Consider the following 14,532-nt stretch of genomic DNA (forward strand, 5'->3'; position numbering starts at 1 on the left):
AAGGGTCCCCCAAAAAGCCCCTGGGTGTCCCCAAACTCTCCTAAAACTGCCCCAAACACCCCCAACTCCACCCAGGTCGCCCCCAAACCATCCCCAACCCCCCCCAGCTGCCCCAAGAAGCCCCCCAGGCCTCACTGACCCCCCCAAGCCCCCCCGTGGGTACCTGTGTCCATGGGCTCGGGCACCTCGACGGCGGGCACGGGCGTCCCGGGCCGCTCCGTGTCCATGGGCTCGGCCGCCGCCGGCTCCGGGGACGAGGGTTTGGCCGTGCTGGGCTCGGGGGGCGGCTTCCCCTCGAAGGGGCTGGGCTGGGGGGCACAGCACAGGGGTCAGACCCAAAAACACGGCATTTGACCCCAAAATGGGACTCGAAGCGTTCCCCAAAATGGCCCCCGAAAAGGTCCCAAAATGGCACCCAAAGAGTTCCGATGAAAGGACTCAAACTGTTCCTAAAATGGCACCCAAAGGGTCCCCCCAAAATGGCACCAAATGGTCCCCAAAAAGGGACTAAAAGTGTTCCCAAAAACGGACTAAAACTGTTCCCCAAAAAGGGACTAAAAGTGTTCCCCAAGACAGTCCCAAAATTGGACAACGTTCCCCAAAACGGCACTCAAAGTGTTCCCAAAGTGCCCCCCAAAATGGCACTCAAAGTGTCCCCCAAAAAGGGACACAAAGTGTTCCCAAAGTGTCCCCCAAAAAAACTCCAAAGTGGTCCCCCAAAAGTGCACCCAAACGGCCCCAAAAAGGGACACTGAAGTTTTCCCCAAATGGCACCCAGGTGGTCCCCAAAAAGGGACTCAAAGTGCCCCAAAAATCATCCCAAATTCCAGAGGGGGACCCCAAATTCCAGGGGTTCCTCACCTTGGCTGCTGTTGGGGACAGAACCTTTTTCTTCTTCTTGATCTTGATGCCCGGGACGGGCGCCGAGTTCAGGGCATCCAGGAACCCGAGACCTTCCATGGCTGAGGGAGAAAACCCCGAAATTCACCCCAAAATGGCACCTGAATCACCCCAAAACACCACCTGAATCACCCCAAAATGGCCTCTCGATCACCCCCAAAATGGCACCTAAACTGTCCCCAAAATGGCACCTGAAGTGTCCCTAAAACAGCTCCTAAATCCTCCCCAAAATGGGACCCAGATCATTCCCAAAATGCCATCCAGGCATCACCCAAAACCATTCCAGTTGTCCCCAAAATGGCACCTAAATGTCCCCAAAATGGCACCCAAAGTGCCCCCAAAATGGCACCCAAAGTGTCCCCAAAATGGCACCCAAAGTGTCCCCAAAATGGCACCTAAATGTCCCCAAAATGGCACCCAAAGTGTCCCCAAAATGGCACCCAAAGTGTCCCCAAAATGGCACCCAAAGTGTCCCCAAAAAGGGTCCCGTTTGGGGGTGACTGAGGCCCCCAAAACGACACCCAGAAATCACCCAAAACCACCTAAATCATCCCAACCCCCCCCCAAAACCCCACTCCACCCCCTCCCAGACCCCCCAAACCCCTCCAGGTGTCCCCCAAACCCCCCAAAGCCCCCAAACTCACGCTGGGGGGGGATGATCTTCACTTTGATCTCCTTGGCCGCGTTGGGCGCCGTGTTCAGGGGTTTGTATTTCTTCTCTGCCAGAGGGGCCTCCCCGGGGCCTGAGGGGGCACTGGGGGGGGGAAAACGGGTCAGGACCCCCAAAACTGACCCCAAACCAACCCAGAGACCCCCAAACTGACCCCAAAACAGCCCCCCACCACCCCCAGGACAGCCCCAAGATCCCCAGAGGAGCCACCCAGGAGGCTGAGGGGGCACTGGAGGGGAAAAAAAATGGGTCAGGACCACCAAAATTGACCCCAAAACAGCACCAAGATCCCCAAAACAGCCCTGAGATCCCCAAAATTGGGTCTGAGAATCCCCAAAAGTGGGTTCCAGACCCTGGAAAAGCAGCTTTTGAACCCTCAAAAGTGGGTTCGAGACCCCCAAGAGAAGGTGCGAGACCCTCCAAAGTGGTCCCGAGTCCCTCAGAAGTGGGTCTGAGACCCTCAAAAGTGGGTCTGAGACCCCCAAAAGCCTCCCTGAAAGCCCCAAAGCAGCTGGGAGCCCCCCAGGAGCCCCCCAGGAGCCCCCCAGACTCACTTCTGCCTCTTGACGGGGACGGGTTTCAGGTTGTACTTGTCGGAGACCCCCGAGTTGAGTTTCTTCACCGGCGCCAGCGACGGCGTCTCCAGCTCCAGCCCTGGGGGAGGACGAGGTAAGGGGGGGTCCCAGGGCACCCCAAAACCCAGCAGGGCCCCCCCAGGGCCTCCCAAAAACCAGCAGGGCCCCCCAAATTCCCCAGATCAGCCCCGAACTTCAAAACAGCCCAAAAGCCCTAAAACCAGCCCCCAAATCAGCCCCCCAAACCAGCCCTAAACCCCCAAAACCAGCCCCAAAACAAAAAAACCAGCCCCCCAAAACCAGCCCTAAACCACAAAAACCAGCTCCAAAACCAACCCTAAAACCAAAAAAACCAGCCCCCCAAAACCCCTAAAACCAGCCTCAAAACCAACCCTAAATCCCCCAAACCAGCCCCAAAACTCCAAAATGAGCCCCAAAACCCCAAAAGCAGCTCCAAACCCAACCCTAAAACCAGCCCCTCAAAACCAGCTCCAACCCTCCAGAACAGCCTCAAATTCCCAAAACCAGCTCCAAATTCCCAAATCCTCCCCCAAACCAGCCCCAAACCCCCCAAACCAGCCCCGAATCCCCCAAACCAGCCCCAAACCCCCCAAACCAGCCCCAAACCCCCCAAACCAGCCCCGAATCCCCCAAATCAGCCCCAAACCCCCCAAATCAGCCCCGAACCCCCCAAACCAGCCCCAAACCCCCCAAATCAGCCCCGAACCCCCCAAACCAGCCCCAAACCCCCCAAATCAGCCCCGAAACCCCCCAAACCAGCCCCAAACCCCCAAATCATCCCCGAATCCCCCAAACCAGCCCCAAACCCCCCAAATCAGCCCCAAACCCCCCAAACCAGCCCAAACCCCCCAAATCAGCCCCGAACCCCCCAATCAGCCCCGAACCCCCCAAATCAGCCCCGAATCCCCCAAATCAGCCCCAAACCCCCCAAATCAGCCCCGAACCCCCCAAATCAGCCCCAAACCCCCCAAATCAGCCCCAAACCCCCCAAATCAGCCCCGAATCCCCCAAATCAGCCCCAAACCCCCCAAACCAGCCCCAAACCAGCCCCAAACCCCCCAAACCAGCCCCAAACCCCCCAAATCAGCCCCAAACCCCCCAAACCAGCCCCAAACCCCCCAAACCAGCCCCAAATCCCCCAAACCAGCCCCGAATCCCCCAAACCAGCCCCGAACCCCCCAAATCAGCCCCGAATCCCCCAAACCAGCCCCAAACCCCCCAAACCAGCCCCAAATCTCCCAAACCAGCCCCGAACCCCCCAAACCAGTCCCGAGTCCCCCAAACCAGCCCCGAATCCCCCAAACCAGCCCCGAACCCCCCAAATCAGCCCCGAACCCCCCAAATCAGCCCCAAACCCCCCAAACCAGCCCCAAACCCCCCAAACCAGCCCCAAATCTCCCAAACCAGCCCCGAACCCCCCAAACCAGTCCCGAGTCCCCCAAACCAGCCCCAAACCCCCCAAATCAGCCCCGAATCCCCCAAATCAGCCCCAAACCCCCCAAATCAGCCCCGAACCCCCCAAATCAGCCCCGAACCCCCCAAATCAGCCCCGAATCCCCCAAATCAGCCCCGAATCCCCCAAACCAGCCCCGAATCCCCCAAACCAGCCCCGAATCCCCCAAACCAGCCCCAAACCCCCCAAATCAGCCCCGAATCCCCCAAAAAAGGGCCCGGCCCCCCCGGCCTTACCTGTGGAGCGGAACTTGGCGTGGCTGGGGGCCGTGGTCCGAAGGGATTTGGGCTTTTCCCTCTTTTTTTCCGGCACCTCCTCGTTCTTGGCCTCGTTTTTGGCCTCCTGGGGCTTCTCCTGGACGGGGGTTTTGCTTTTGTTTTCCTCTTTCCGCTTCTTTTTGTCCCGTTCTGGGGGGAGGAGACACGTGGCAGCGGTGGGGGGGGAGAGTTGGGGGGATTTTGGGGGGAATTGGGGGGGATTTGGGGTCTCACCTGTGGGCTGGGAGCTGCTCTGGGAACGGATCACGCCCATCCAGTCGCTGACCAGGATGGAGGCGAGGCGGCGAAGCTCTGGGGGGCAAATCAGTCATTAATCGTTAATTAATCGGTAATTAATCGGTAATTAATCCAGCAGGGATCGGGTCACGGGACCAGCAGGAGGTTTGGGGGGCTCTGAGGGGGGTTTTGAGGGATCTGAGGGGGGGTTTCAAGGGTTTGGGAGGGGGGTCGGGGGTCTCAGGGGAGGTTTGGGCCTGAGGGAGGTTCTGGGGGGTCTCAGAGGGGTTTGGGGGGTCTGAGAGGGGTTTGGGGGGGTCTGAGAGGGGTTGGGGGGGTCTGAGAGGGGTTTGGGGGGGTCTGAGAGGGGTTTGGGGGGGTCTGAGAGGGGTTTGGGGGGGTCTGAGAGGATTTTGGGGAGGTCTGAGAGGGGTTTGGGGGGGTCTGAGAGGGGTTTGGGGGGGTCTGAGAGGGGTTTGGGGGGGTCTGAGAGGGGTTTGGGGGGTTTGTAGGGGAAGTTGAGGGGTCTGAGGGGGGCTTTTGGAAGTCCCAGGTGGGGCTCAGGGGTCTCAGGGGGGTTTGAGGGGGGTCTGAGGGGGTTTTGGGGGATCTGAGGAAGGTTTAGGAGGTCTGAGAGGGGTCTGAGTGGTCTGAGGGAGGGTTTGAGGGATCTCAGGAGGGTTTGGGGGGTTTGAGGGAGGGTTTTTGGGGGTCTCAGGGGGGTTTGAGGGAGGGTTTTTGGGGGTCTCAGGGGGGTTTGAGGGAGGGTTTTTGGGGGTCTCAGGGGGGTTTGAGGGAGGGTTTTTGGGGGTCTCAGGGGGGTTTCACTCACCCTCATCGTCACTGGACTTGCTGAGCTGCTTCACCAGCTTGGCTGTGTTGTTCTGCAAACCAGGAGGGGAGTGAGGGGGGGAAAGGGACCCCAGGGGGACCCAAAATCCACCCCAGGGAGACAAAAGCCACCTGAGGGAACCCCAATGACACCTCGAGGAGCCAAAACCCCCCCTTGGGGACACAGAAACCACCCCCAAAGGGACCCAAAGGAGGCAAAAGACACCCTGGGGGGACACAAAGGGGACAAAAGACACCTTGGGGGGACCCAAAGGGGACAAAAGACACCTTGGGGGGACCCAAAACAGACAAAAGTCACTCTGGGGGATCCAAAAACCAGCTGAGGGGACCCAAAAGCCACCTCAGGGAGACCAAAGCCACCTCAGAGGAGGTGACAGGAGCCACTCGGGGGGATCCAAAGGAGAGAGGAGCCACTCTGGGGGTCCCCAAACCCCCCCCAGGGATCCCCAACCCCCCCCGGGGGTCCCCAGAGCCCCCCCACCTGCTTGAGGTGGTCGACGGTGAGCGGGAGGTGCTGCAGCGTGAGCAGGATCTGCTGCAGGAACGGGACGTTGTTGGAGGCCTTGGAGCCCGTGAGCCACGTGTTGAGCAGCTTGTACCCCCCAATCCTGATGAACCTGGGCAGGAGAGGGGCACAATTCCATGAGGAACGGGCTGGGAAGGTGGGAATCCCCCCCCCCAGAGGCCCCAGGGCAGCCCCAGCTCACTTGTTGAGGATGTCCTGGGCGCGGGTCTGCAGCAGGATGTTCAGGTAGATGCAGCGACTCACCATCTTCTGGGAGTCCTTCATCAGGCTGCAGAGGAAACCAGGGGGGTCAGGGCCCCAAAAACTGCCTCAAATGGGTCTCAGAGGGCAGAGGGGGGGTCTCACCTGAAGATTTTGGAGATGCCATCCATGGTCTTGACCTCTCCATCCCGGCCCAGGAAGCAGTCGAGGCCCTTGAGGAGCTCCTTGGGGTCGATGGGGCCGGAGCCCATGGCAGGAACAGCCTGGGGGGACAAAGAGAGGGGTGAGACCCCCCCTGGGACCCCCAGAGAGGATGGGACACCCCCCCCATGGAGGGGACACCCCCCGAGTGACACCCCCTGACAGGGACAGGCGGGGCCTGGGGACAAAAAAGGGGGAACTGAGACCAAAACAGAGGAAAACGAGCTCAAAAAAGGGGGAAATTGAGCCTAAAAAAGGGGGGAATTGAGCCCAAAACAGAAGAAATTGAACCCAAAAAAGGGGGAAATTGAGCCCAAAACAGAGGAAAAATGAGCCCAGAAAAGAAGGAAATTGAACCCAAAAACTGGGGAGACTGAGCCTAAAAAGGGGGGAAATTGAGCCCAAACAAGGAAGAAATTGAGCTCAAAAAAAGGGGGAAATTGAGCCCCAAAACAGAAGAAACTGATCCCAAAAAGGGGGAAATTGAGCCCCAAACAGAGGAAATGGAGCCCAAAAAAGGAAGGCAAACAAGAGGGAAATCCCCTCCCAAAAAGGGGGAAATCACTCCCCAAAGTGAGGAGATGGAGCTCAAAGTGAGGAAATGGAGCCCAAAAGGGGACAATAAACTCCAGAAACCGAGAAAATTGTCCCCCTCAATAGGGCAGAAATCAACCCCCAAAAAAGGGGGAACTGTGCTTAAAAGAGGATGAATTAAATCCCAAAAAGGAGGGAGCTGACCCCAAAAGAGGAGGAAATAACCCCCAAAAAGGAAGAAATTAAAAGCCCCAAAAAGGGGGAACTCAACTCTAAAAAAGGAGAAAAGAGCCCCAAAAAAGGGAGGAATCAACCCCAAAAGAGGGAGAAATTGTCCTTAAAAGAGGGGGAAATAAGCACCAAAAAGGAGGGAAATGACCCCAAAAAAGGAAGGAATTGAGCCCAAAGGAGGAAACGGCCCCAAAACTGCAGGAAATGGCCCCAAACCGGAGCTGCCACCACGAGGGACCCCCAAGGGACACGGGGGGGGGGGTCACAGCCCCCCCAATGACACCGTGGCCTGATTTGTGTCGCTCATTAACGCATTAATTAACACATTAATTAACACATTAGTGCTGTGCCCCCCCCCCCGGGGGGAACAGGAGGATTTGGGGTCACACTGGGGGGGGGGACACAGACCCCAAACTCCCCCCCAATATCAGGGGGAGGGGCTGGGGGGGCACAGCCCCCCCCTTTCCAACCCCCACTTTAATTACCCAGGGGTTAATTAACAAGCTGGCCCTCAACAAAGTGCTCATTTGGGGGTGTCACCCCCCCACCCCTTAATTAAACCCCCTGACTAATGAACAAACTACTCATTAACAGCCCATTCATTAAGGCCAAGCCCCCCCTTAATGACCCCCCCTCGGGGGTTTCAGGCTCTGACATCACTTAATCACTGTTAATTACGGCTTAATTATGGCCCAGTTTCCTTAAGGAGGGCACCAAGGGGGGGCTGGGGGGGCTTTTTTTAGGGTGGGGGGCGAAAACACCCCAAAAATCTCAATATTTGGGAAAGGGGGGGGTTGAACCAGAGGCTGGTTTTTGCTCCTGGAGGGGCCTTAACGAGCTGGGGGTTCGTTAAGTGCCCCCCCCTAATTAATTACAGCCCCCAATGGTGTGGAGGGTTAATTAGGGGGGGGTCAGCACAACCCCCCCACCCTGTACAGAGACACAACAACAATTTAAAGCAGCACAAACCCCCCCAAAACCCCCCAATTCTGGGGGGGGGCGACTCCTTTTTACCAAAACTGGGGGGTTTCAGCACAAAATTCCACGGGAACCTTTGACACCCCCCCCCCAAAAAAAGAGCCACCGGTGGCTCCTGGGGGGGGTCCCGTGGTTTGTGTCCCCCCCAAAACACCCTGGGGGGGGTCAAAGCCCCCCTGGGGGGGCACAGCCCTGGGAAAGGGGGGCACAGCCCCCTCCCCTGACAGCACTGGGGGGGTTGAGGGCCCCCCCTCCCCATTTTGGGGGGTCCCAGGGCAGTAAACACAGAGCAGACCCCCCCCCCAAAACACTGAGACCCCCCCGGGGGGGTTAAAGGGGGTGGAGAGACTCCAAAAGCACCAAGACCCCCCCCGGAAGGGGGTAAATCACCTTTGGGGGGGCCCTGGGTGGGTCCAGCAAGGCCTGACCCCCCCCCACCTCCCAAAACTGGGGGTTTGGGGCATTTTACCCCAAAACCCACCTTTTTTGAGGGGAGAGAAGACCCCAAAACCACGTGGGAAGTGGGGGGGGGAACCCCCACCCCCCCAGAAAAGGAAATGCTACCACTGGGCTCTGCCAGGCCTCCATTAATCCCAAATTAAGGCTCTTAGTACCAAAAATCTCAATTATTTTCAGACATTTCTCTCTGGGTTTTGCAACAAAATCTGCCAGATTTGGGTGGGTTTGGTTTGTTTTTTTTTGTTGTTGTTGTTTAAAACTGGAAAAGGAAAGGGGGGAAAAAAACCAACAAACCACCAAATCCCAGGAGACAAAAGGGGGAGAAGAAATTAAAAAAAAAAAAAAAGGGGGTGAATTTTGGCTTTTTTTTTTTTTCTGTTTTGGGAATTAAAAACCTGCTCCAAATGAGGGTTTGTGAAATGTAATTAAGACCAAAAAGGTTTGTTGCTTACCCGGGTTGTGGCCGTTCCCTCCCTTTGCTGAGGTAAAGCTTCCTAAGCCTGCACCTCCACGCTGCCAAAACGGGGCAAAACCATTGAAAACCGGGACAAAATGAGCATTTTGGGGGGGTTTGCCCCCCCTGTGCCCCCCCCCCAAAAAAACCTGGCTATTTTCTTGGGGGGGGTGTGAAGCCCAGTGGTAGCATTTCCCTGTCACGATAAATTAAATGGCAAATTAAATGATAAATTGAAATGATTAAAGCGCTCGAGGCCTCCCCTTCCCCCCCCCCAACGGCGCTCCCCAAAACCCCCCCTAAAAAAAAAAAAAAACCAACACTCCCCTTGAAAAAAAAAAGCGAGGAAAAAAAGAGGAGAAAAGGGTTAAAAAGGAAGAGTTAAAAACGCCAACGTTGGAGGGGCTGAGGGCACAGGAGCTGCCGAGGCAGCAGCAGCCCCGGGGGGGGGGGGGGTCCTGCCGGGCTGGGGGGGTCCTGCGGAGGGAAGGGGGGGTTAGAGAAGGTTTGGGGGGTTTTTTTTGGGGGGGGGTGAAGAGGATTGAAGGGGGGTGAAGGTGGAATTTGGGGGGGCCCGGGCGGGGGGAGGTGGGAGGGGTTTGGTTCGTGTTGCATCAGCGGCGAGGCCCCGGCGCCATTTTAGAGCTGCAAAAACCCCCAGACCGGGGGGGGGGGCCGGGAGGTTGTTTTTAAAGGGGGGGGGACACACACAGAGACACAAGAGACAAAAGAGAAAGATGTTAAATCCTCCCCCCCCTGCAAAACCGCCGGAGAAACCTCGGATAAAGTCAATTAAATCAATTAAATTCGAGGGGGGGGGGGAACCCTCCTTCAATTGGGGGGTTCTGAGTCCGTCCCCCCCCTCCCTCAGCGCCAAAAGGGGGGGGCTCGACCTGCAAAAAAACCTCGAAAAAAGGCCAATTTAAGGGGGGAAAGGAGGGGGAGGAAGGAAGAAAAAACCACCAAGACAAAGGAGCGGCCGAGCGGCGCCATCTTGGAAAGGGTTTGTGGGGAGGGCGGGAGGAGGGGGGGGTTAAACCGAATTTTTGAGGGGAAAAAAGCCGGATTTGGGGGGGATCTGAGCCTGCCTAGCAATCTTTATTGCTAGATTGCAAAACAACCCCCCCCCGCCCCCCAAAAACACCACCCCGCCACCCCGCCTGCTCTCCGCGCAAAAAACAATCCTAAAATGGCACCTAAAAAATAAAAATAGGACATAAATCAGCCTTTTTTTTAAAAAGCAGAATCCGCCCGCCCCCCCCCCGCTCCCCTCACGTTCCTTCCCCCCCGTCCCCGCAAAGGCTCCGCGCGGACCCCGCAATCTTTATGTACAGATTGCTCGCCGGGCAAACCCCAAAAACCCCCCAATTCCCCCAATTCCGGCTCCCCCGCGACCGCCGAGCCACTTTTTTTGGGGCCATTTCCAGCTCTTTTGGGGTTTTTTTTGGGTTTTTTTTTCGCTCCTCTGGACCCTCCGCGCCTTCTCCCAGCGCTTTTTTCTCTCTCCCGAATTCCTCCCCCCCCCGAAGCTTTGCAGCTTTAACCACCTTTGGCACAGCCCCACGTCCTCCTCAAAGCACATTATCGGGCTCTTCCTCCCATTATTTTGCTCTTTGGGGACAAATAAAGGTATTTCTGGGGGGGTTTTATGCTCTTTCTTTGCGAAGGGGGGAAGGGGTTGGGGTGGGGGGGAGCTGGTTGAAAATTCAACACTTACTATCCAATTTTTTTTCTCGCCGACAGCGCTTCAAGGTTTGGATTTTGGCATTTGGTGGTGTTAGAGCCAAAAAATTCGTTTGTTTTTGGTCATGGCTTTAAAAAAACGCAGCAACTTTTTTTTTTTTTGCGGCTTGACAGGGTGGGGTTATTATTATTTTAAAAGTTTGGTTTTTTTTTTTTCTCTCTGGGTTTTTTTTTTTGTTGTTGTTGCTGGGGGGGGGGGGTTTAAGCCCTAAAGAGGTGAATCGAGCTAAATTTGTCGAGCTAGAACGAGGAAAAAAAAAAATAAAAAAAAAGTTGCTTGGGTTTTTTAAAAAAAAAAGGAGGGTTTTGCCTTTGTTTTTTTGGGGGGGGGGGAGGGGGAAGAAGAGGGAAATATGTTTTAAAGTGGCAGTTTCCTTCGGGTTTGGAACGGCTTCCCAAGGACGGTCCAAAGGACGAGGCTGCGGCGGCTCTTCACGGCAAGGGGGGAGGAAAGCTTTTTTTCTTCCCCTCTTTTTGTATATATATTTTGTTGTTTTGTTCGCTTTTGTATTGTTTTGTATTGTTTGTATGTTTTTCTCTCGTGGCAAAGGCGACGGCGTCTCTCAAGACCAACCAAACCTGGAGCGGGGAAAGGAAAAATAAAAGGGGGGGGGAGGGAAGGTGGGGTGGGGCACAACAAATAAAAAAAGAAAAAAAATTGAAAAAAAAAAAGAAATTAGAAGCAAAGAAGAAAAGACACGAAACGATTAGAAATTTGTTATCCCCGGGGGAGAATTTAGAGCTTTAAAGCGGGGGGGAAAGGAAAAAACCCGAAGAAACGCCCTTGGCGGGGGAGGGCTGAGCTCTGAGGGGACATGAGGGCTCAGGGCGGCGGCGGCCCTGGAGGGGCTGCGGGGCCGCGTTTTTCGCCAGATAAAGGAGCCGTTCGCCCTCCAAAGGGTCGCAGTCGGTTTAAAGAGCCGCTCAACCTTTAGAAAAGGCGGGTGGGACCCCCCTGGACGCCCCACCCGCGCCCCCCGCCAGGCCCAGCGCAGCTCGTTACTCACCTCCACCAGCCCTCAGAATGGCGACGGCGGCGCCGGACGCGTCCTTTTAAACCGGACCACGCCCCCTCCCGAACCACGCCCCCGGCCGCGCGCCGGCCGCGCCCACTCGCCCGTTGAGCCGCCCAACGGCGCCTGCGCGGGGCCCGCAGCGCGCACGCTCGGCCGCCGCCCGCCATTGTCCGCGGGGGCCCGTGTGGCGCAGTTTTTATTCGGGGGCCTTCTGCGCACGCGCGGCCGCCGCGGGCGGGGCCCGCACGGCAAAATGGCGCCCGGGGCGTGAGGGGAGGAGCGGGCGGGGCCTGAGCGTGAGGCGGGAAGATGGCGCTAGGCCGCGTGGCCGCGGCGCTGAGGGCGGCGGGGACGGCGCTGAGAACGGCGGGGACCCCGCTGTGGGCACGGGTGAGGCGGGGGGGGGGCATCGGAAAGGGGGGGCCGCGGGAGGGGCACCGGGAATGGGGGGGTCGGGAGGGATGGGGCAGCGGCGCACGTGGGCTGGGGGCGTGGTTAGTGACGTCACTGGGCGGCGGTGTTACTCCATTGGGGCGCCAGCAGCGCTTGGGAGGGGGCGGGGCATAGCGAGGCATTGCGTCATCGCGAGGTGGGCGGTGACGTCATAATTTATGAGGTTTGGTGGGATTTTGGAGGGAAAGTGGAGTGTGATGTCACTGAGGGGGGTGTTTACATGTCACCGTCCCTGAGTGGGGTTTTGGGGGCAGGGGGTGGGGCAGCCCTGTGGGGTTATGATGTCATTACCCACATGACATCATCACCATGAGTGCTATGATGTCATAAACTCATTGATATCACTGCTGTGGGGGTTTTATGTCATCGTTGTTGTGGGTGTTAGAGTGTTACAATGTCGATCTGATGGTATTAATAATATAATAATATGAGATCGTAACTTCTACAGAATCCACTTTATGGTGGTTATGATGTCATAGCGCCTGTGACATCACCACTGTTGGGGTTGTGATGTCATAAGCCACGTGACACCATTGCTATGTTGATTATTATATCACAGCCCCTGTGACATCATCACTCCTGGGGTGGTGATGTCATAACCCCCTGACGTCACTGCTCCCGAGGGGTATGACGTCATAACCCCCCTCTCCCAGGACCACCCCCGGCTCTGCAGCTCCCAAGAAGCCCCCAAAGCCCCCGAGGAGCCCAAAGCCCCCAAAGAACCCCCGTCCCGGTACCTGGAGCGGCCCTGGGAGTACCTGGAGAGCGAAGGTACCGGGGGGGGATTTTGGGGGTCCTCGGGGGGTTTGGGGGTCTCAGGGGGTCCCCAACCCCCCCAAACTGTCCCCCCTGTCCCAGAGTACCGGGTGACCTACGGGGACAGGCCCGTCTGGTTCGGCTACCGGCGCAACCACAAGGGAGCCATCCCCCCCCAGCGCACCCGCAAGGCCTGCCTGGTCAGACTGGGGGCACTGGGGGGGACTGGAGGAGACTGGGATGCACTGATGGGGCACTGGGGGGCACTGGGGGGGACTGGGGGGAACTGGGATGCACTGATGGGGCACTGGGGGCACTGGGAGGGGAATGGGGGGGACTGGGGGGAACTAGGATGCACTGGCGGGGCACTGGGGGCACCACAGGGGGAATGGGGGGCAGTGGGAGAGGATTGGGAGGGTCTGGGGTGGGAACTGGGGGGGACACTGGAAGGGGACTGGGAGGGGCCTGGGGGGCACTGGGAGGGACTGGGGGGTGCTGGGGTGGACTGGGGGGTGCTGAGGTGGACTGGAGGGCACTGGGAGAGACTGGAGGGTGCTGGGTTGGACTGGGAGGGACTGGGGGGCACTGGGAGAGACTGGAGGGTGCTGGGTTGGACTGGGGGGCACTGGGGTGGACTGGAGGGACTGGGAGGAACTGGGGGGTACTGAGAGGGCCCTGGGCTGAACTGGGGGGCACTGGGAGGGCACTGGGCTGGCCTGGCCCCCCCTGACCGTGTGTCCCCCCCAGCGCCGGGGGAAGCCGGTGGGGAACCCGTGTCCCATCTGCCGGGACCGGAACCTGCTCGTCGACTTCCGGGTCAGTTCCTCTTCCTCTCACCCCTTTTCCCTCTTTTTTATCCCCTTTTCCCTCTTTTTTTAATGCCCTTTTCTGTATTTTCCTTCGCTTTTCCTCCCTCCTGCTGATTTCCCCCCTTTTCCTCTTCCTTCTCCCTTTTCCCTGTTTCCCTCCCCCCCTTTTCCTGTATTTTCCTCTCTCTTCCTCCCCCCTTTTCCTTTCCCTCCCTTTCTTTTCCCTCTTTTTTTTTTTCCCCTTTTCCTCAATTTTTCCCCTTTTTTTTCCTCCCCCAGAACGTGAAGCTCCTGGATCAGTTTATTTGCCCCCACTCGGGGGTTGTTTTCCACCCCACACACACCGGTGAGGGGAACTGGGGAAACAGGGAGGGACTGGAGGGTACTGGGAGGAACTGGGGGGTACGGGGAGGAACTGGGGGGTACAGGGAGGCACCTCTGGGTGCTGGGGGGGGCACTGGGGGTGCCCCCCGTGCCCCGAGGGTCCCTGACCGTGTCCCCCCCTTCCCGCAGGGGTCTGCATGAGGCAGCACAAGCTCCTGTCCAAGGCCATCGCCCAGGCCCAGGACCACGGTGAGAGCCCTCGGGGGGCCCAGGGTGGGCTCAGCACCCCCGGGTGCCCCCCCAGACCCCCCTCACTGCCCCCTCCCCACCTCTCACCCCCCCAGGGCTGCTGTGGCTGCAGGTCCCCTACGTCCCTGCCCCCCGAGAGGACTTTTCCAACCGGCACCCGGCGGTGGGAAAGACGCCCCCGGCGCCGGCGCTGAGGGGCCCCGGCGGGTTCTGGTACAGCTGGTACGAGCGGCGGCCGCCGCCCCCCGCCGAGATCGCGCGGATGCGCCGCCTCTACCGCGGCTTCCTCAAGGGAGAGGAGGCTCCGCCGGCCGTCCCGGGGACACCCCCGGAAGCCCCTCAGAGCCCCGCCGGGGAGAAACGGGCAGAATAAAGCGGTTAAAAACCCCTCAAATGGGTGTTTGTGGTGCCAGAGGGGAAAATGGCGGGGGGGGCTCAAAATGGCGGCTCGGGCGTGAGGGGAGTGTATCCCATAATGCCTTGCGGGGAGGGGGAGACACCTTCCGCCACACTTTGCTGCCGCGCGGGAAACCGGTTGCTAAGGAGGGGTGGGGCTTCGTTGTTAAGGGCGGGGAAGGAGCAGTAGCGATTGGCTGAGCGGTTGCCAGGGGCGGGGCTTGGTTGCTAAGGGTG

The 14,532-nt window shown here is 58.3% G+C and overlaps 2 protein-coding genes across 3 annotated transcripts in view; one reads left to right on the forward strand and one right to left on the reverse strand.

The window, feature by feature from the left end:
* The window catches only part of PPP1R10 (protein phosphatase 1 regulatory subunit 10), a 28,943-nt gene extending 17,527 nt beyond the window's left edge, over positions 1 to 11,416 (reverse strand). For both annotated transcript variants that reach the window (XM_032677529.1, XM_032677528.1), the window contains exons 1-12: positions 11,300 to 11,416; positions 10,267 to 10,871; positions 5,837 to 5,955; positions 5,673 to 5,759; positions 5,447 to 5,582; positions 4,946 to 4,997; positions 4,111 to 4,188; positions 3,856 to 4,026; positions 2,125 to 2,224; positions 1,545 to 1,654; positions 862 to 962; positions 164 to 308 (exon numbers count right to left, since the gene is read on the reverse strand). In XM_032677529.1, coding sequence (XP_032533420.1) covers positions 164 to 308; positions 862 to 962; positions 1,545 to 1,654; positions 2,125 to 2,224; positions 3,856 to 4,026; positions 4,111 to 4,188; positions 4,946 to 4,997; positions 5,447 to 5,582; positions 5,673 to 5,759; positions 5,837 to 5,943 — 1,087 coding nt within the window. In that variant the 5' untranslated portion in view covers positions 5,944 to 5,955; positions 10,267 to 10,871; positions 11,300 to 11,416. The remainder of the gene's footprint in view (positions 1 to 163; positions 309 to 861; positions 963 to 1,544; positions 1,655 to 2,124; positions 2,225 to 3,855; positions 4,027 to 4,110; positions 4,189 to 4,945; positions 4,998 to 5,446; positions 5,583 to 5,672; positions 5,760 to 5,836; positions 5,956 to 10,266; positions 10,872 to 11,299) is intronic.
* A 124-nt stretch (positions 11,417 to 11,540) lies between these two features.
* MRPS18B (mitochondrial ribosomal protein S18B) lies at positions 11,541 to 14,293 on the forward strand. Its single transcript, XM_032677531.1, has 7 exons — positions 11,541 to 11,698; positions 12,415 to 12,532; positions 12,620 to 12,717; positions 13,265 to 13,333; positions 13,606 to 13,672; positions 13,840 to 13,899; positions 13,995 to 14,293. The coding sequence occupies exons 1-7, from the start codon at positions 11,618 to 11,620 to the stop codon at positions 14,270 to 14,272; spliced, it is 771 nt and encodes a 256-aa protein (XP_032533422.1). The 5' UTR covers positions 11,541 to 11,617; the 3' UTR covers positions 14,273 to 14,293.
* The last annotated feature ends 239 nt before the right edge of the window (positions 14,294 to 14,532 follow it).

Source organism: Chiroxiphia lanceolata, unplaced genomic scaffold (assembly GCF_009829145.1).
Source record: "Chiroxiphia lanceolata isolate bChiLan1 unplaced genomic scaffold, bChiLan1.pri scaffold_62_arrow_ctg1, whole genome shotgun sequence".
NCBI classification, from domain to species: Eukaryota; Metazoa; Chordata; class Aves; order Passeriformes; family Pipridae; genus Chiroxiphia; species Chiroxiphia lanceolata.